Raw genomic sequence first — 21634 nt, forward strand, 5'->3', positions numbered from 1 at the left:
TGTGCTGCAGAGGCTGTGGACTGCTTCATAGTGTGGTGCTTAACCCCTTGTGCCAACAGGGAGGCCCCTGATCAGAGTTGTTTTTATATATATGTAAACTGTTGACTTTTTGAAAATGTTTTGGGTTTCTTTTGGTAGATGAATGTCTTTCTTTCCCTGTAGTGGCATACATTTAATCCTGTGCTGCAGCTGCCTTACTATGAGATGACAGCACCACTTCCTAATAGCACATCTGTGGCCTCTTCACTAAATCCTGTTCAAGATCAAGAGGCTGGACCCAGCTCTTATGAATGGACTTACCAACAACCCAGTGACTCTGACCTTTATCAGACCAACAAAAAAGAGGCAAAACCAAAATAGTGATAGTGATAGTAGCACAGAAAACAATACAGGAAACAAATATAACCAGACATTCCAGAAGTGTAAGAGGAAAAAATATTAGTATAACATTCAAATAAAATTTATCTACACTAACCTTATTTCTCTTTAAAAAATGGATTCTACTAAATGACCAATTTCATGCCTTTCTTGTCTTTTTTGAACTTTATCATGATATGATATCTGATTTACTTTTCAATTTTTATCTTGAGTGACAAAAACATAAAAATAGTAGATTTGAATATTAATGATACTTTTGACCCATGGTCAACAGAAAATAGACCGTGAGTTCTTCTAGTTTAGTGCTGTTGATGAAACTGCAGTAAGCTATCCGTGAAAAGTCACTTCCTGAGTACTTTGTGTAAGTCACCATGCTCTCCCAGATTTTCGTGTGAAACCCTCAGTAGTGATTAGAATGGAGTAGTAAATTTTCTGAAAGAAACCAGTGCAAATGTTTAAGAATTGCTTGTTCCTCATGATGGAATAAGTAGGCCTTAGTTTCTTTTGTTAATAACATTTTTTGGCGGCTAAATATGTTGTTTCTGAGCCTTACTGTCCTACAGGTTTATTTTACAAAATGCAGATACATGATTGTGACACCAAAGGAAAGCTGATTATCACTGCACTAGTTTTTTTATTATTCCCTTTTCATATGATTGTATATGAGTAGGAATACCTGACTGTTTACCCTCACTTATTATTTGTATTTTATGCAAATGAATTGACTATGTTAGTGTTTATTATGCATCTTTTTTGTCAGCTGGGTATATTTGACATACTCATTTCTTGATAATGAACAATAAATAGAAATATTTACTCATTATATACAAAATACTGCTATATTTTGTATATCATATGTTTGTTATGTACTGGATTTAAGAGAGTATATTTGACATTCAAATCTTGATAATGAACTCACTAAATGTGTTCATTATCTACAAAAATATTTTGTTAATATGTGACATTTAATATGTATCATCTAATCAAGTTTCTATTTCTGATTATTTTTAGAGGATAAATAGTCTGTATGGTTTATTTGGACATTTTTGTAACTTTGTAATTCATCATAAACTAGAATGATGAAAATATCTACTAACACTAATTGAAAGAATCATGCAACTTTGATACCAAAAGCCGGCCTCCGAGTCCCTCAGCCAATAAAATAAAACAGCTTAAAGAAAAGGAAAGTGGCTTAATTTGTCGACAAATGAGGGCAGCAGACTTATGTTCAAAAGACCACCATCCTGCTCTTTGGCAGAGTGCAGGGGTATTTATACAAAGGGAAAAAAAAGGGGGAGATGGGCAGGGGTCTGCAGGGAGATAGGTGGGTGCCAGCTTGGTTTTTTTAGCAACTGCTGTTTAACTCCCTTTTCCTTGGAAGACAAGAAGACAAGCCTGTCATACAAGGGGGAAAGTGCAAGAAATATGGGAAAGACAAACTTGTTAATACTTATCTGAGAGACTGGGCATAACGAAGGCAAACCTGTCACATAAGGGGGAAATTGTAAGAGATGGGGGAAAACAAACTTATTCTTATCTGAGAGAACAGTCATTTGTAACTGCATCCACTTCATTGGGAATTAGCCATCTAATTCACTAGGAAAAGCCATGATTGGTGATTGCTTTTGCATGTTGCATAGCACTTTATAGGTCTTTATTAAAGTGATAAAGATTTTTTTTTGCAAAGTGAGTAATTTTTGGTTATAAACATAAATGCAATAGAGTTTGGGTTTTTTTTTTCTTTTTTTTTTTTTTTCTTTACTTTTTTTCTGTAACCTCTTTTTAGTAAGTTAAGATTGGTTTTACAATACTGCATATGATTTAGGGAAATAGTTTTACTTGTAAATATTGGTCTATTTCAATCTGATTAATATGAAAAACTAAATTCTGCTTAATTTAGTTTGACTTATACATTTCAATATTCCTGAACATTTGAAGTAAAGAAGATTACTTTTTTTCTTTTAAAATTCACATTTTTGGACTTTTGAATCATGCCAAAGGCATATTTCTATATACATAGAATATGATATATACTTAAACACATTAACTTCACTTCAGCCTTTCTTTAATATACCTTACAGTTTACCTTAACCCTCAATTATTTCATTGATTTGTGGGCAGCTTAAGGTCTTTCCCCTAAGGTTCAAATATGAGCAGAATAGCCTTGGCGCTGAGGACTCAGATGGCAGAATGACACTAAGGGAACTTTCAGCCTGAATAGAAGTGAAGCTGACCAGCATCTTACCAAGCCCAGATGGGAGAGGGCCATGTGTATCTTGGGAACACAGAAGCTAGTCATGTTCTTTAGGCTACAGTAGGTTAGCAAGACAAAGAAGTCTGGGTGGAGGAGGGGCAGATGCATCTCAGGAGCACTGAAATTAGCTTAAAGCACCACCACATGTTCCAATCTTCAGTTTTCTATCAATCCCTCAGACAGAATTCTTTCTAGGGAACATGCACCTGCCCACCTTCAATAGGCTTGTGAGCCACTAGAAACCCTGGAAGGGAGGACTGGGCGCTTCTCCCATCGCCTCAGTATCATCCTGGTGTTGTGGAACAAGGCATAAGGATTCTTAGCCATTGCTTTGTCATTTTGTGTGTAACTGACATTTTAGAATTTTAGGTTTTGCTGTCCCGGAAATGACGACTGCATTCCAGAGATAGTTTTGACCCTCACTCCACCCTCGCCTCTGGTCACCAAGCTGAAGGCTGGCGCTGCATCTCGGCCAGGCCAGTCAGCTTAGAATTATAGCCAGGCAAAGTTGAAGAACGCATCCTTGTAGCCAATGAGTAACTGCCAGCATGATTTAACCCTATAAAAATCCCTTGCTTCCTTTGTCCGGGCCTCTCCATACCTGCTGCTGCATTGGGAGGTGCCATGAGCCTGGACTCGGGTCTGTAATAAACTCCCTTTTGTGTTTGCATTGGCTGTCTTTGGGTTCTTGGAGGCTATGCTTGCCGAGTCTGCTGAACTTGGGCACAACAGGTCCAAGTCTTAAGAGACTCATGTCCCGACACCCTGTGTCTTGGAATACTTACCTTTGCATTTTAAGTCTCCATATAAAAGACTGAGTGGAAGGGACCATGGTGGGAGACTCTCAAACTGCACAGAGAAGGGGAGGGACCTTCCAACAAAATCTGTAATGGCCAGACATGTTAATGAATCCATTTTGGACCTCTGAATGAGCCCATTAATTAAATACCTCCAGAACCCGAGCCAACACCAGAGAGAGCAAAAGAATTTCACAGCTAACACTTGCCTAGATTTCTGACCCATAGAATCATGAGATACAACAAAATTTCAGTGTGCAATGTTTTTTTAATATTATTTTTTATTTATGCATAGAGGAAGTGGGGTGTAGGCCAGAGGTGCAGGGGGTGAGAGGATTGACCAGAGACAGAATTGGGAGCAGAACAGGTAGATCTTCTGAGATGCACTGCTGAGGGGAGCAGAGGGCACCATAGGAGAGGTCTGCTGCACCATGTGGGTTAGCTCCCACAGGGATCAAACTCATGCCACAGTGATTGTCTACAGCTTGTTAGCAGTGGGACTTTAATCCCTGCACCACAAGGGAGGCCCTCAATGTGCACCTTTCCAGTCTGCAGTTTCTGGGTTGCATGAAAAGGAATTGATATTATTTTTAACATGCAAAAGGGAAAACACTGCCCTTCCCCTTAGTTTTCTTAGGGGTGAGTTCTTCTCAAGGTGTAAGTATTCTCTGTATCTGATATCATAAATTTTTTCAGCACCATCCTTACAGAGCTAGGAAAAATATTGAGTTTTGGAGTTCAAGAGTTCGGAGCGATTAACTACACCTTATTCCCAGACTTTATTGTTAACTGACACTTCTTTGTTGTCTGATATCTTTGAAATTCAGGTGGAGATTTGCGGGGTGGGGGATATTTTCTCCTCCCTCTCAAAAATGTTTCTGCCAAGCTCAACTTCAGAATTTTAATGCAGAAAGATTGGTTTTATTTGCTTTTAATAGCAGTGAAATGAAAAGAACTTTTTCTTGTCACATTCCATTAACCAATGGAAATAACATTCCATATGCTCACTGAACAATTTAAATGCATTTCTGCAAGTCAACCTGCCTTTAATCTTTTTGCAATATATCTGTTAAGTGAGAAGTTTATATCTACATGGCCCCATCTCCCTCCTTGTGATTAGAGAGTGAATAAAATTAGAGAGCTTTAATCCTTGGAGTTCATCAGTAAATTTTTTACTGCTCATTTAATTTTAACCATAAAAAATCTCACTTAATCATATGCTATATCCATAAACAGATATGCTTAAAAACCAGTCTTCAGAAGTATGGGGAAACAACATGCATTAAAGCTGTTCTAAGAATTTGCATATTTTGCTTATTGTTGGCTTCTAGTTTCATCTCTGAGCTGGCCATCTGTGTAACTACCTCTTGAACTTCTTCCTTCACACCTACATGTCATCCGCCATTTCATCCACAAGCAATAAAACCAAAAAAGCTTCAAACCCAGTTTAATCTCAGGTCAAGCAAAGCTTATAAAAGTGCTGTTTATCTCACTAAGAGCTTTCATTTCTTTATATTTCATTCAGGGATATCAAATAGTCTCTTCCCATCTTCCTTCTAAATCTAGCCTATTTATCCTAATGACTGCTGCAGATCCAGTCTTTCTAACTCCAATCATCTAGGTTGGATTAGGCTCCCTATTATTGCCTATAACTATTACATAAGAATCTAGGTATAAAAAGGATAGATAGTAAATATTTTTATAAGCATGAATGTGTGATCTCTAGTTGTCTTATGCTTAAGTGAAAGCTCTAAATCCTTCAATGGACTGGATTACTTTGGAATTCCATCCAAGGGCACAGTAGTGTCCTTTGTGTCCCTTCTGCTGATTTCAGTAAGAGTAAAAGAGGACTCCATATCTCTCTGACATTCCTGGAAGATCTTCAGTGCTTTCTGTCCCACTTGCCTCCAACCCTCCTACTCATACCTTCTCCCTCCCTTTTTCCCTGGAGCACATTAAGATCATTCTTATTATTATTAAGAAAAATAAATAGGGCCTCCCTGGTGGCACAAGGGGTTAAGTCTCAGCACTATGAAGCTATCAGTAGCCACTGATGCATGAGTTCAAATGAGTTCGATCCCCAGCTAGGGAGCTGACCCACATGGCTCAGCAGACCTCTCCTGTCTTCCCCTGTTGCTCCCCTCAGCAGTGTATCTCTGTAGATCCACCTATTCTGTTCCTCACTCTGTCTCTGGTGAATCCTCTCACCCTTTACACCCCTACCTCTAGCCTATACCCCAGTTCTTGTAAGTATAAATAAAAATAAATCTTTGAAAAACAAAAGATTTTTCTAACATGCCACATTTATTGCAAGAGTTCTATTTGTAATCACAAGAGGGTGCATGGAAATGGATTTGTTTTTTCTCAAAGCAAACACTTAACAAACCTCTGTTCCATAACAATGAGAACACACTCAACACAGCAGAACCTTTTAATAGTTCTAAACATCAACACAAGAATATGCTATAGCTATGCTCTCTTTTCCATATCTACGTGCCTGTAGTTATCCATTGAATCAGATAATTGATACAATTCTCCAATTCAAGTTATCTGTGCAAGAATGAATTTTAATATGTTTCACCCCTAGTATTTTCACATGATTAGGAAAAGAGATAATATTTTATTTTCATAAGTTTTGACCCATTACCTAAATAGCACAGTCAGATTGTGAGGAATAAATTGCTGCAACATGACAAGCAGGAAAGTGAGTTAAAATTCTTCTTAAATCAAAGGCAACTGTCAGAATAACCCAGAACACAGTGGTAATGTAGAAACGTGACTAAATCATTCAAGTATTCAAGAGATCACCCTTCATCTATTACCATTTTCTCTATGCAACAACAGCACTGATATTTTGACTCATCTCTTTTGTTACCATGGATAAACAATGTCTCAAATGCCTTACAAAATTCATTTTTGCAATGAGAAATAGAAGAGAAAAATTACATCTTTCCAGTTTCTGAGACTGTAATATTTTTATCCTAGAGTTTTCTGAGAAGATAGATGGCTGTTATGAATATTGAATCTTTTACAGATTCACTGATCCTTCATAGAAGATGTCAAAGGAAGGCTGAGGAAATCAATCTCCCTAAGAACTATAAGGGCAAACTGTTGTACTTTCAAAGAACAGAATAAGAACTTATGTTCCCTGCCCCACCCTAAGGACAGGAGGAGCTGGGCAGGGAGGGGGAGCTAGAAAAGAGATTGGAAATAATTGAGAGAGCAAGCAGGAGAAGCGGAGAGAGATGGAGGAAGGAGGAGACTGGAGGAGGCTCTTGGGGCAGAGACACATAAGATGAGCCATGCTTGCTCAGCCTTGGACTGACACCAAGGACTTGGGGGACATGGAGGGAGACCCTTGAAATAGCCATGGGTGAGAGACATGTGGGGAAGTTTACAATGGCAGCCTTTATTTTAATTTTGAGTTTGCTTTTTTCCTTCCAGATCTGCCAAGCCCCTTCTACCTCTTTCCTATAGGTCCCCACCAGAAGGTGCCTTAGACTTGTGTAAAGCTTCTGGGCCTCAGCTGCCCTGCATTGGGCCAACCCTGTTTGGCTGGACATTTACCCATGGGAGGATGGGTAACATTGGGCGCTTGCTTTGGAAAGTATATTCTTTCTCTGCTCTATTGTGCATTAATTTTACTCAAGGTGTTTTCTGTTGAAGGTCTTATGCGCTACAGTATGTTTTGTCTTGATGTGGCAGGTGGCAGAACCTATTGAGAGTAGACAGGTTTGGGGGTTCCGGGGTGCTCCTCATTCTGATCTGTAACCATAGGAATCCTCTAGAGTTTCAACCATAAGCCCTTCCTTAAAGACAAGGTTTGATGATGTAGGGAAGAATAAATCTGCCAATCCAAACTATGTTTTTTGGCAAAAGGTTTATTTCATTAGAAGAAGCTCTGAGGATTGGGTAGGGATTGTCTTTTATTGAAGACATTTGCATATGCAAAGGGGAATTTCCTCTGTCAGGGTGTCTCCATCTTTGTACCAGGAAGACCTAGTCTCCTTAACCTTTCCAGTGGAGAAAGTAAAACTTAAATCCACCCAGCAGTGATACCTTTGCTTATTGTGCTTCCATCATTACTCCCCATAACTGACATCCTTTCTTCCCCTACCCTGGTGAGAGACCTGTGGCAAGGTGACAATGGCAGCCTTTAACTTGATTTGCACTTTGATTTTGCTCCTTTTGTCTCAGACTTGCCTGGCCCTTTTTACCCCTTTCTGGTGGTTCCAGGCAGAAGGTGACTTCAACTTGGGGCAGCTTTCAGGCCTTACCAATCCCACCTCAGGTCAAACTTTCTTTAGAGGATGGGTAACTTTGGGTGTTTTATTGGGAAACTATTATCCTTTCTTCTTTCTCTATGCACACAGTCTATTAAAGGTCTTTCACACTAAGTTTTCTTTGTCTTTGTGTGCATGGATGCTGGACCCCTTTAGAGTATGCAAGTTTGGGGATCGTAGGGTCCCCCTCAGTCTATGTCCTAATGTAACAGGGTGGTCCCCAGGAAAGGGGGAGGTTCCCTGCCCCACCCAAGGGAGGGTGGAGCTTAGCAGGAAGAGGAGAAGCTGCAGAAGAGACAGGAAGGAAGCAGGATGGAGCCAGGAGACCTGGAGGAAGCGCGTGGAGCCTAGAGACACGTGAAGAAACTGCGCTTGTCTTTTGGTCGTGGACTGGGTGACACAGATGTGGGTGAGACCCGTGGGGAGGTGACAATGGCAGCTTTTATCTTGATGTTGATTTTGCTCTTTTCCTTTCGGGCTTGTCTGGTTGTTTCTGGCCCTTTTCTGTGGGTCCCCACTGGAAGATGCTTTAGACTTGTGGCAGGCTTTGGGGCCTTGCTCTGGGCCAATCCCATTTGGATGGACTTTTACCCACGAGGGTACGGGTAACTTTGGGTGCTTCATTTAGAAACTAGACTCTGCCTTATCTGTATTATTTCCTAATTAAAGTTCCTTCCCATTAAAGTCTCCTATGTTTTGTGTTGATGTGACGGATGGCAGAACCCATTTAGAATAGGCAGGTTTGTGGGGTTTGGGCTGCCCCTCTCCCTGTTCTATAACACTAACAGGTTTTGGGATTTTTTTTTTTTTGGATGTGAATTTATCAAATCCAGTAGGAAATAAGAGTCATTGAACTACAAATTAGGCAAAATCAAACTTCACTCTGGCACATTTAATTCAAGAACTTTGGACATTACATTTCTAGCCAACGATACAAACTCAAGGGCACTCAGTATATCTTAGAACAGATCGATAAATCTCATTGACCCTTTCCCCTACTAGGCTTTTCATTAAAAACATCTATCTCATCCTGATCTTTGTGACTCCACCCCTGAGCCGACTCTTGAATGCAGTCCCTTATGCACACGTGCCTCAACTGTGCCTGAACTGCAGATATTTGAAGCAGTTTATTATTTTGAAAAATAGAAAAACTGAAGTTTTAGCTTTGTTCCAGAAAATAAGTTGTTCTCTCTAGATTCTCTTAAGGGAAACTTAGTGATTTATATCTTGGGAATCATACAGTCAGCATTCTAAAAAAGATATTTTTTAAATCATACAAGTGTCTGTATAGGTTTTCTGAGTTCTCATTGCTGTCGTTTTGGAGAGGTATGGGCTTCAGAGAACAGGGTGCATGGGGTAAAAGAAAACATTCACTAGAGTTTCCCTTTCATCAGTACACAGTGAGTTTCCTCATGAGGCAGAGACCTTTAGTTCTATCTAAAGGGGCAGGTTTATTGTATTATGAAAAGGAGAAAAAGGGCCTGTGAGGTGACAGGTAGGCAGGGAGGGCTGCATCTTGCCAGAGCGGTAATTATACTGATGCAGTATTCTTTTTGGGAGGGGCTCATTCCTTTGTGGGTTTGAAATCTATTGTTATATTAATTGCTTCTAGGGTGTGGCTAGGTCCATTTGTAAGGACTAGAGATTGTTTACAATAGCCTCAATCTACATATCCCCCACTCTGATCTGCTTTGGGAATGTTTCCTATACCTGATAACTTGCCATAGCAGTTGGTGCTAAGGATTTTTTATTTATATACCTGATTCTGTTAGGGGGAAAAGGATGTCCTAAAGCTAATTCCATACAGGCTTTGTGGACTCCACCCCCACCCCAGGCCAAAGCCAAAGACACTGGGAACTCCAAATCCCATCACTGTTACAGGACAGGGAGACCACCCTGTTACATAACCACCAAAGGGAAGGTGGCTGGGACCTGAGGGTGGGGTTAAGCAGCCAAGTTGGTATAAAGCCAGACACGTGGGCTTTGGGGCAGGGGTCCCCCATTTTGGCTCTCTGCCAGTTCTGAGAGTGACTTTGGGTTTCCAGGTCGGCGGATCGGGTAGCATGCATTAAAGACTTTATTTCCCTATTTTCTCCCTGAGTTGTACATTTTCCTTATTTCCTTTTCCCTTGTAAATAAACCTTTTATTAACCTTTTGTGTGTGCCTGTAGTGGAGTATTAATAAGTCCCTTTTAAGCGCGTGGGTGAGGACCCACAGCCAGGCAACCCGTTCAATATCGGGGCTGCCCTATAACACTTCTAGAATGATGTTGTTGCAGAAATAAATTCTAGCCTTTTACTCAGGCTGGGGAAGAACAAGCAGTACTTCAGAAAAGGTGAGGCCAGGAGAAGCGTTATTACCCATGCATGAGGCCTCAGACCTGGGTAGGCCCGTAAGGTCTGAGCCCTGGTCTAGAGACAAAGAGTCTCTTTTATCCATAACCACTTTACATTGACAAAGTTGGTTAGTTAGCATACAAATTCTTGACACAGGAAAAGGGGAAGGATATAGATCTTGGAGGATGGCCTGGGAGATCAATCAGCCTAGCAGGCTGCCAGACCTTGTTTAGATATGCTTATTAAGGAAGCCAACTTGTTATTTACTTTACATTTCCAGGTCTAAGACTTTAACTGGGAAATATTTCCTTTTCTTAGCAGTTCCCTTTCAATGTTAATCATCTTTACCTTGACCTCCAGTTTCTGGTCTTGCAATGCCTCCTTTCCAAATTTTTCACTCAGCCTCTGTCATCATTTAGAATGAAAAACATTATTTCAGTCCACTGAATTTTACAGTGAGGTCTTAAAAGTCAGTTGTCAGTAATGGTAAATAAAACAAAAAAGAAAAAATTAAATTCAGAGTAGCTCCTTTAAAACTTCTAATTTCAGTGATTTCTTCTGTGCAAAACAGGATGAACCACTCTGAAATGTGGCCAAGTGACTCACCCTCATGGAAGATATTTTTAATTGATATTGTTCATTGACAGATTTTTTTTAAAGAGAAATCAGGTTTTTGCAAAGCAAGTGAAATAAATGCTTAACATCTTCTTCACTGATTCCTTAAGAACTTAAAAAAATTACAAATATATATACACATATGTACACACACATACATATACAAATCACACACACACACAAATATATATAACTTGTGTGGAAAACTGGTTTAGTCTATTACAATTGAAATACTTAAAAAGGAATTGTTCTTAATAGCCAAGTTACAGGATAGGGAAGTGTTTGTTTAGGAAAATACCTGACGGGGCCACTGGAGGGCAATGGTTAGCAGGAAAACAAGCAACAAACATGTGAGTACAGAACAAGATGATGTAGGGTAAAGAAGATAAACTGAGTAAAACATTAAGAAGAGCAAAAGAAAACCACTGACCAAAATAGCATAAGACTGGATTTAGAAAAGTGTAATATTCAATTTCAAATGATTTAGTCACATCAGCCTGGTTTTATGTCCAGAACATCAGTACAGTCAGCTATGCCAGTAAAGACCTCTGTGTGTGTATGGGTGTGAATGTGTGTGTGTGTCATGGAGGTTAAGAGTAGAAAATTTGGAAAGAGTCACCACAAGACCCCAAACCTGGCTCTCTCAAAGATACAAGCTTGAGGGCCTCCCTGGTGGAGCAAGGGGTTAAGCATCAGCACTATGAAGCTATCTGCAGCCTCTGCAGCACGAGTTTGATCCCTGACCAGGGAGCTGACCCACATGGAGCAGCAGACCTGTCTTGTCCCGCCACTGCTCTGCTTAGCAGTGTGTTTCAGTAGATCCCCGTGTTCTACTCCCTACTCTATCTCTGGTCAATACTCTTACCTCATCCCACCTCTGGCCTACACCCTAGTTCTTCCACAAGATAAAAAAAAAAAAGAAAGTCCCCTTAGAATTAACAGCCATGGGGCCTCCCCGGTGGCGCAGCGGTTGAGCGCTGGGTTGCGAAGCTGCCCGCGGCCTCTGCAGCGCCGGTTCGATCCCCAGCTGCTCCCCGGCCACCGGAGGAGGGTCCCACATGGCGCGCAGACCTCTCCTGCTGCCCGCTGCTCCCCTCAGCAGTGTACTTCGGTCCTTCTGCCTGCTCTGCTCCCTGCTCTGGCTCTGGTGAATTCTCTCACCCTCCCGCACTTCTGACTGTACCCAGTGCATGTATAAACAAAACAAACAAACAAACCAGCAAACAAATAAATAAAGCATGCCTCTATAAAAAAAAATAAAATAAAAAAAAAAAAAGAGAATTAACAGCCATGAAGAGAGGAGCGGTGAGCGGTGAATGGTGATGGACAGAGGGAGAAGTCTGGATGGAGGCTGCTGTTCCATCATGCAGAGGTATCCTATTTTGGGCAGAAATAGCTTGGTCTTTATACTGCAAATTTAATCTGTCAGTTATTATAAGCTTCCCCCAGGAGGGTGAGATTGTGGGCCAGCCTGCTCTTTGCAGCTGAGGCAATCCCAGCTCAGGAGGGACTGAAAACTAGAGGAAACATAGGATCCAAAAGATGAAAAGCACAAAATAAGATGTTATATCTAAATGCAAATATATCAATAATTACATGGAATATAAAAGTTCCAGATTAATGTGATTCTCAGACTAGTTATGTTTTAAAGTCCAACTATGAGCTATTTACAATAACATAACTAATAGAAAAGGATTCTGAAATGTTGGAAATAACAGAATGGAAAATTATATAGCATGAAACAAAAAGAGAAAAAAACTGGCATAATTTTTTAATATAAGAAAAGAGATTTATAAGCAACATTATTACATATTGAGACAGGGCAAGCTAGGGTTATTAGGCAGTTTTAGGGACAGTGCAGGAGGGGACCTCTGAAGAATTTAGGGAGGCTTCAGAGATAAGGACAACCAAAGAAATATAACCAATTCCATTAGGAAAAACAAACATGCCAGGACCAAGGACAACATTGTTAATGCTGGTCCTGGTTTCCTTCAGGTGGTAAAGGGAGGCGGAGATTGGAGAAATGGAGAGTGGTTTAATTTATGGACACATTAGAAGGGCAGCTGTTTAACTTCAATGCAGGGATGTCCATCCAGAGGACTGGGCCAAAATTTAAAGATGCAACAAATGGGGAAAGACAAAGCTGTTAGATAAGGAATGTGAAGATCCCTCACTCAGTAGCAATTTAAGTGAGACAGCCGAGAACTAACCAATCACAAAGAGACTGGTGAAGTTTTAGAATAATGAGGGAAAAAAGGTATATATTCCCTGAAACACAATTCCACTTTGGCTTCCTTGCCCCTCCCAGGCCTGGTTCCCTGGCCTGGGAGTCCCACTTTATTTCTGCTCTTTTTCTCCTCAATAAACTTTTTCTTCTAAACAAACCTGCCTCTTCTCGCTTGCTTGCCTGAGCGTCTGCGAAGTTCCTGCTGAGGCTTCGTGAGACACCAACCCGTGGGGGTCTAGCGGCTGGGGCTCAGCGCTGCCCTGCAGCCTGAAATCCGATCCAGGCTGGGAGACTAGGCCTGACAATTCCGGTATCAATATGATAAGGAGAGTACTTGAAAAAAATAATTCTATTTATTAATTTGATATCAATCTAAATTCTATGTACCTAATACCATACCCTCAAAATTTATAAAGCAAAAAATTTCTAGAGACATAAGAAGAAATAGGCAAATTTCACAATTATAGTGAGAGATTTTATACAAATTTATACATAAGAAAAAGCAGTAGATATATAAGCCTATGAAGGGGTAGAAGAATGAAACATGCTACTGTTAAATTTGACTATCATCCATCCATCCATCCATTAATACATCATTCCATCCACTGTCATACCAATAAGAGCACTAAATAGGACAACGGAACTTATACTAGGTCTTTAAAAAAAGTTATTGAAAGTTGTAAATGTTTAAATCATATGTATCAGTGATTGATAAACTATGAATCATAGGGCACAAGCTTGCCTATTTCAAATTAACTTTTATTTTACTAAGATAGTCACACTATTTGTCCACTACTACTTTCACATTACATTGGCAGAACTGAGTACTTATGTTCAAGACTCAATGGCTCTCAGAATTTGTGGTGCTACTAATTTTGGTTCCCAAGGGAGGAGTTCTTCATGAAGGGATAAAGTAATATGATTCCATAAAACTGAAAATTGAGCCTAACACCCAGCTACTTGCAGCGCCCAATGGCTATAAATCAACAGGCAAAGAAGGTGGTGAATGCCCTGGTTGGACAATAATTTTGAATCGCTAGAGGAAATAGGTAGTTACTACTCAAGGGACTTCCAGATATAAGTGCAAATATATCTGGAATTCCCGAGTTCTCCAGTGATCTCAGTATTGTTGTCTAAAGCAAATTAGTCATATAAGTGTCCAGCAGATGGCGCCCAAGTAACGTGCATACTTGACTTGGGGTTCCTACTAACTGATCCAAGACTTCATTTGCTCCCACTGCCAGACATCCTTTGCCTTAAACAAAGACAGCAAATGAGATGTTAGATGGATGGATCTCTGCCTCTGTAAAGAATTTGGAAGTGATTGCTTGCTTAACTTATGGTGTAGAAAGAGCAAAGGTCAAACCAAAATCTTAACACCTTTGTTGATGCATAACAATCTTAAAATATTCTTGAAGCAAAATCAGAATAGGTTGGGTGCAGAAAGGCAATAAATACCTTAAATATTTTTTATATTTTAATACAATAAATACTTTGGAATCATATCTCATGCTTTTTATTGAAAAGTCATATTGCTGTTTTTAATCTATACTACGCTTAGACTCTGGTCCAAAACAAGAGTATTTGCTACATCTGTTTTGATCATTTATAGGAATTCTCCTATCACTGAAACAAATAGTCACGATATTGAAAAGAGCTTCAATTTAAATTTATAAAGCTATAAATAATCAAAAGCACTTGGTAAGAAAATTAAAGTTATAATATATAAAGGATTTCATTGTTTTTGAACAACAAAAATGGTTGAAAGCTCAGGCTCTAAAAACAAACAACCTAGGTTCAAACACTTACTCAGTAAGATCTGGAACACAGTTGAGATTCTTTCTTTGCCTCAGTTTCTACAACTATAGATGAGGATATTTATGACATCTTCCTCAGAGGTTTACTCTGAAATAACATGAGTACAAATAAAGCTGTTAGAACATGTCTGGCATATGGGAAGTGCTAAATAAATGCTAGTAATAGTTGTTATATTTTAACAAGTGTAGATGTTGTAAACACATGTTAAATTATTAACATTTTGCTTTATAATTGAATCATTCATTTAGGGTAAATTTGTGCTTTTTTCTGATTTAAATATTTTATGCAAATCAACTTTATAAAATGCAATGTTATTATCTTCTATTTAAATAGCAATGACACTCAGGGTATATTTAATTAAATTTTAATGGATTTCAATTAAATCAGGATTTAATTCATTAGTCAGGATTAATTTCCTCTGTTTTTTATGAATGACATTCTGGTTCAATATAACAATATTTATATTCTTTATAGTTAAGAGCTTAGTTGCAAATTTTGTGCTTAAATGTAATAAACATTTACAATGCACATCCTTTTATTGCAAATAAGGTATCCAAGTTAATAAATGACAGTCGATTCTGTAGCTACATTATCACATGGGCTTGTTCTAGATATGAAAGTGTGTTCCAGCTGACTTTTACCGGGGCAGTGGAAGGAGTCTCTCCAACACTTTTTTTGTTTTTAATTATTTATTTAATTTATTTATACAAGCACTGGGTACAGTCAGAAGCATGGGAGGGTGAGAGAATTCACCAGAGCCAGAGCGGGGAGCAGAGCAGGCAGAAGGACTGAAGTACACTGCTGAGGGGAGCAGCGGGCGGCAGGAGAGGTCTGTGCGCCATGTGGGACCCTCCTCCAGTGGCCGGGGAGCAGCCAGGGATCAAACCAGCGCTGCAGAGGCTGCGGGCAGCTTCGCAACCCAGCACTCAACCGCTGCGTCACCAGGGAGGCCCTCTCCAATACTTACTTATGGAAATTGTTGCATTTTCATTATATTGAGAAGCTAACAATAATGCCTTAACAATTTGACTTTGATTATAGTGAAAGGAGTAAACATTCCTGAAGTTAACATATATACTTAAAACCATCAGTACCTGACTTACTTATTTTTTTTTTTTATTTTTTAATTTTTTTAAAAAAAATTTTTTTTTAATCGAGGCATGTTTTATTTATTTATTTATTTGTTTGTTTGTTTTTGTTTATACACGCACTGGGTACAGTCAGAAGCGCGGGAGGGTGAGAGAATTCACCAGAGCCAGAGCAGGGAGCAGAGCAGGCAGAAGGACCCAAGTACACTGCTGAGGGGAGCAGCGGGCGGCAGGAGAGGTCTGCGCGCCATGTGGGACCCTCCTCCTGTGGCCGGGGAGCAGCCAGGGATCGAACCGGTGCCGCAGAGGCCGCGGGCAGCTTCGCAACCCAACGCTCAACCGCTGCGCCACCGGGGAGGCCCCTTACTTATTTTTAAATTCAACTAAATAATTCTAAAATTTGCTGGTTAAAAATGTTATAAATCAATGATACCTCAATAAAAGAAAAAAAGATTTGAGTGTTTTGTAACTACTGCATCTAAATACCTTTTATTCTTTGATAGGCTAAAAATTCTTGGTAATTCACTTCAATTAAAAGCAGTAGATCAAAACATTTTCTACATGAAAAGCTTATACCTGGGTATTGGGAGATAGTAACTATTCATTTATTTCTTATTTTTTTTAAGATTTATTTTTTATTTTTATTTTTTATTTTTTAAAGATTCATTTATTTATACAAGCCCTGGGTTACAAGCCAGAGGTGAGGGAGTGTGAGAGGATTCACCAAAAACAGAGCAGGGACCAGAACAGGCAGAAGGACAGAAATACACTGCTAAGGGGAACAGTGGGTGAGACAGGAGAGGTCTGTTGCACCATGTGGGAATCTCCCTGGCTGGCTGGGAATCGAACCTGTGCTGTAGAGGCTAAGGACAGCTTCACAGCACTGCGCTCAACCCGCTGTGCCACTGGGGAGGCCCAAGATTAATTTTTATTATTTATTTATGCATACAATAACTGGGTGCAGGCCACAGGTGTGAGGGTGAGAAGATTCACAAGAGACAAGAGTGAGGAACAGAACAGGTGAATTGTCAGAAATACGCTACTGAGGGGAGCAGCAGGTGAGACAGGAGAGGTCTGCTGTGCCACGTGGGTCAGCTTCCTGGTTGGGATGGAACTCATACTGCAGTGGCTGTAGATAGCTTGATAGTGCTGAGCCTTAATCCCTTGCACCACCAGGGAGGCCTGATAATAACAATTTTTAAATAATCTAAAATTTGAAGAAACAATGTTACAACTTATTAATTTATGCTACATTAGCAATATAGATTGTTAGGTAGTTATTTTAATGTAACGGTGGAGAAAATTTAGCAAAAGAAAATGTTTTTGTTACTTGAAAAAGAAAACAATAAATGTAATCTTGACAAGAACATAATTAAGTATAATGATGGTACGTATAGACAAACTTAAGGCGCACCAGTTGCCATCATGGGGAATGAATTTTAGTTGATTTTTTTTCTTTCTCATAAGATTTTCTCTTTTTGTATGCTTTTTTAATTCATAAAATTGGAAGATAAATAATTCAGTTACTTTCCTCAATTTATTACTATTTACAAATGTGAAAGCAAGTATATTTGATACTTACATTTAAAATAATATGAACTTTAGTTTCAGCTATTACAGTGATCATTTAATACATTAAATAATACATAATTTTACTTTCTATTCCATTTTACATTAAGTTTGGGAAAAAATTCTTGAATTCTTACATTAGCTGCCAGTTAAAAAATCATTGGGGGAGAAACTTTAAATTTTGGTAGTAATCTACTATGATTAAGGCTAGATAATTGCTTTGGTGGTCTTTGTAGAATCTAAATCTTTTCTGACTTCTCTCTGTTCATTAATGTGTCATTTTAAAAGCCAAATTAATAAGGCTTTTCCTTCTATAGCTCATCCTTAGCCTATAAATTCATCTTGTTAATGTTAATGGGAAGATAACGACTACATTATTGTGTCATAACCACCACCTTTTCTTAATAAAGATTGATGGCACTTCTAATAGAAGAATATTGGTCTAGGAGGGAATAATTCAGGAAAAGAGGAAGAAATTGTACACAATCTATTATGACCTCTTTTTCCATTTTATTGTTTCCATCGCTAGCCATTTAAGAGACATCAGCCTTGTTTTGAAATGACTTTTTTTGAGATTTGCAAACCTTAATCGTTGACGGAATTCTGCCATCTGCTGCTTTACAACATTGTAATTCATTGGACCTAAATGATTGCACAGACTTTTACCATTATTTTATGGCTCACTAGTTTAGAAAAAGCTAATGATTACATTACAAAATGATGTTTTCTTATCTATTAAATGTTTTAATTTATGATTGTTTAGAGAGCTCTTCAAGACCTGAGACAAAGCTTTAGTTATACCACTGTTGTACCTACATAAATAGAAACAAACTACATCAATTAATATATTTCTAAAATTTCTTTGCATACATATCTAACTTTTCTGAATCTCTTCAAATCTGAGTTGGTTGTGTGGACTTAAATTAGATAGTAAATGTAAATAGCTTAGTACACCATCTGACACATAATAAGTGCACTGTAAATATTCATTATTCAGTTTTGATCTGAAATCCTCATGTCTCTGTTCTAACATTCTACATTATTCAATGTATTTTATATGCATTAATTTTATATGCATTATAGGCAGAATATACAGACAGAAGCACTTACACAAACTTGGGCTATGATGTGATCAAAATTTGTTTACATAAGTTAAATGTGGACTTTACCCTTTAAATGTTCCCATGGAAACCAAATAATGATATAGATGATGGTGAGGAAAGATAGATGGAAGAATAAAGAATACAGTTCTGCTGCAGGTTTAATAATACCGACAAGTGGGCAGATTTGTGGACGTGGGCAGTAATTTGTATCACAACAATACGAAAAAACAAACACAAAAAGAAATGTTTATACTCTTCCCCCAGTATTGCCTTACCTGAAAGTTTCTTTCAGTTATTCTTTTTTTTTAATATTAAATTTTATTTTATATTCCCCCATACAATTGCAAACGCCCCATTCTGACCCCAATCCTTCCCCTCCCGCCCCCCACCCCCCAAAAAGTGTCTCTGGTTCATAGTTTTTTGTTGATTTTGATTTTCACTTTCTTATATTCATTTTCCTGGTCCCTTATTTAAGTTTTCTAGATTCCTGCTATGAGTGAGACCATTCTTTCAGTTATTCTTTTGCTGGTTATAATTTACTCATCATAAAAAAAAATTACTCATCGTATTATATAATCTGGGAGTCTACCCCAAGTAATCTGCATAGTGGTGCATATGTTGACTCATTATTCTCTAACACTGCATCTTGTTCATTTTCTTCATAGCACTGTACTTTTGACATTTTGTTTGTTTGTTATTGTATACTTAATCCTTCTTGTTTCAGTGGGACACGGTGTTTAATCCAATGAGGACAAAAATGACAGAGTAGGTTTCTAGTACCTACCATAATGCTTAGCACAAAGAGGTGGTTAATTAATGCATATTAAATTCATTTAGAAAAATGCAGTGAGGATTTAAGAAATTCTTTAGAAAATATTTGCTTGGGTTTTTTTTTGCTAACTCGTGTATACAAATTTTGGAATCATAACAAAAATCACAAATAATTGTATACTTTTTGTAGTAATATGAGCAGATTGTAGCTCTCAACTGTTTGTGGCTAAATGGATAAAGAAAATTTGACATATCATACAAATATATATATGAGGGAATATTGTTCAGACATAAAAATTAATAAAATCTTGCCATTTGTGACAACATGAATCGAACTTGAGGGCATTATCCTAAGTGAGATAAATCACATAGAGAAAGAAAATACCTCCTAATCTTAAGTATACATGGAAGCTAAAAATTTCAAATTTTTATATATGATAGCAGATCGTGCTTGCCAGAGGTGGGGGTAAGATTGGGTGAAATGGGTAAAGGCTCAAAAAGAAAATGGAATCAGCAAAGGGCTTTGCTACTTCTACTAATGCTATTCTTTTTTTTTTAAAGATTTATTTTTTTATACAAGCACAGGGTACAGTCAGAAGTGTGGGGTGGGGTGTGTGTGAGAGAACTCACCAGAGCCAGAGTGGGGAACAGAGTAGGCAGACTGACGGAATACACTGCTGAGGGGAGAAATGGGGGTGGCAGAAGAGGTCTATGCGCCATGTGGGACCCTCACCAGTAGCTGGGTATCCAACCCGCACTGCAGAGGCTGCGGGCAGCTTCGCAGCCCAGCGCTCACCCTACTAATGTTATTCTAACTCCATTTACTATCAGCTGTCATCTTAGAAATGTATAGATAAAAATCTGGGAATCTTCCCAGCACTGTCAAATACTGAGGTCTGAACTCAATAGCAAAATAACCTGTGTACATTTAATCAAAATAAACTAAGGCATTTTAACATAAAAAATTTAGATTCCCTCTGTGCAAATCAACACCTGCCATAAGCCATTATTGTGATTAGTGTGAAAGTTTTGAAATGATTCGCTGAGCTTTTTGGAAGGAAAAAAATGACAGCCATATTCATTACACAATAAAGCTCTCCATCCCTAATAACAGACCTGTATGTGGATTTCACATAAGAACCTCTATGTCCGGTAAAACAATGTCAGGTTCACCTTCAACAGGTAGTACTCTGTTAGCAGTCAGTGGAATGCTGTTTGGTCTGACTGTCCAAGGGCATATTTGGAATTTATGCCCTTGGTGACTGATTATTTAAAGAGAATGCATAAAGATGTTAAGTTCTCCTGTTCCCTATCCAATCTCCATGCCTCCGTGACCCAAACACTGTAAATTTTTGTGTCTTTTTAACATTTTAAAGGTCTTCTGTATTGAATAGCTCCAATCATTTCTTTCATTACTTCTGTTTTCATATCAATAAGCCTATCTGGAAGACAGCCTCATATTATGTTCACTAGCTGTGTTTTACATATCTGGTTTCCACACTTAGCTAGGCCCTAAACTTTAGACTTTTAGATATGGCTCTCAATATAATAGCCATTATAATATCACTGAGTATCTACAATATGATACATTTTGTGCACAAAATTTTATTCAGTTTCCAACTGAGCACTTTATTTTTTTAAAAATTTATTTATTTATGCATACAAGAGCTGGGGTACAGGCCAGAGGTGCAGCTGGAGAGAGGATTCACCAGGGACAGAGTGGGGAACAGAACAGGTGGACTGACTGAAATACACTGCTGAGGGGCGCAGCAGGTGAGTCAGGAGAGGTCTGCTGTGCCATGTGGGTAGCTCCCTGCCTGGCTGGGGATTGAACTTGTGCTGCAGAGGCTGCAGATAGCTTCGTAGGTTGTGTCTTAACCCTTTGTGCCACCAAGGAGGCCCCGGCTGAGTACTTTCCATGCTCAGTGAGGTCAAAATTAGACTGAGGAAACTGAAGCTAAGAAACAAGAAGCTAAATAATCTGCCTGACTTCATCCAGCTAGCAAATGTAAATTATGATTCAACTTCTGCTCATTCACATTAAAGCCCCTGCTTTCAAGTCTGCCTTTTTCCTTTACCTCTCCTCCTCCTATGCTAGGTCACCTGCAAAGTATGAGCAATGGAGGTGCTGGCAAGAGGAAATAAAGAAATTCTGTCATTTCAGCAGATGCAACTTAGAGTTTGTTGCCAATGAAATATTTACGTTTTTTCAGAGAATATTATATTTTTAGAATACTAGTATCTGTCACCATGCACTTAAAAGCTTCCCAATACTTAAAAGAATTTTCCAATGAAATGGTGGTGATATCAATAAATATTATTCTTTGATATGGTACAATATGTGCCAACATTTGGAAAATAGTCATAATTCAGAAAACCAATACATTCTGAATA

General features: G+C 38.7%; 1 protein-coding gene across 1 annotated transcript in view; it reads left to right on the forward strand.

Moving 5' to 3' along the window:
* The window catches only part of LOC311170359 (multidrug resistance-associated protein 1-like), a gene marked incomplete at both ends in the record, with an annotated part of 110365 nt that overhangs the window by 13644 nt on the left and 75087 nt on the right, over positions 1-21634 (forward strand). Inside the window, 5 exon segments of the mRNA XM_084232725.1 lie at positions 139-160; positions 162-338; positions 340-441; positions 5172-5262; positions 7627-7743. Of these exon segments, the coding sequence (XP_084088851.1) occupies positions 139-160; positions 162-338; positions 340-441; positions 5172-5262; positions 7627-7743 (509 nt within the window).

Source organism: Talpa europaea, assembly GCF_964194135.1.
Source record: "Talpa europaea genome assembly, chromosome: 4".
Taxonomy (NCBI): domain Eukaryota; kingdom Metazoa; phylum Chordata; class Mammalia; order Eulipotyphla; family Talpidae; genus Talpa; species Talpa europaea.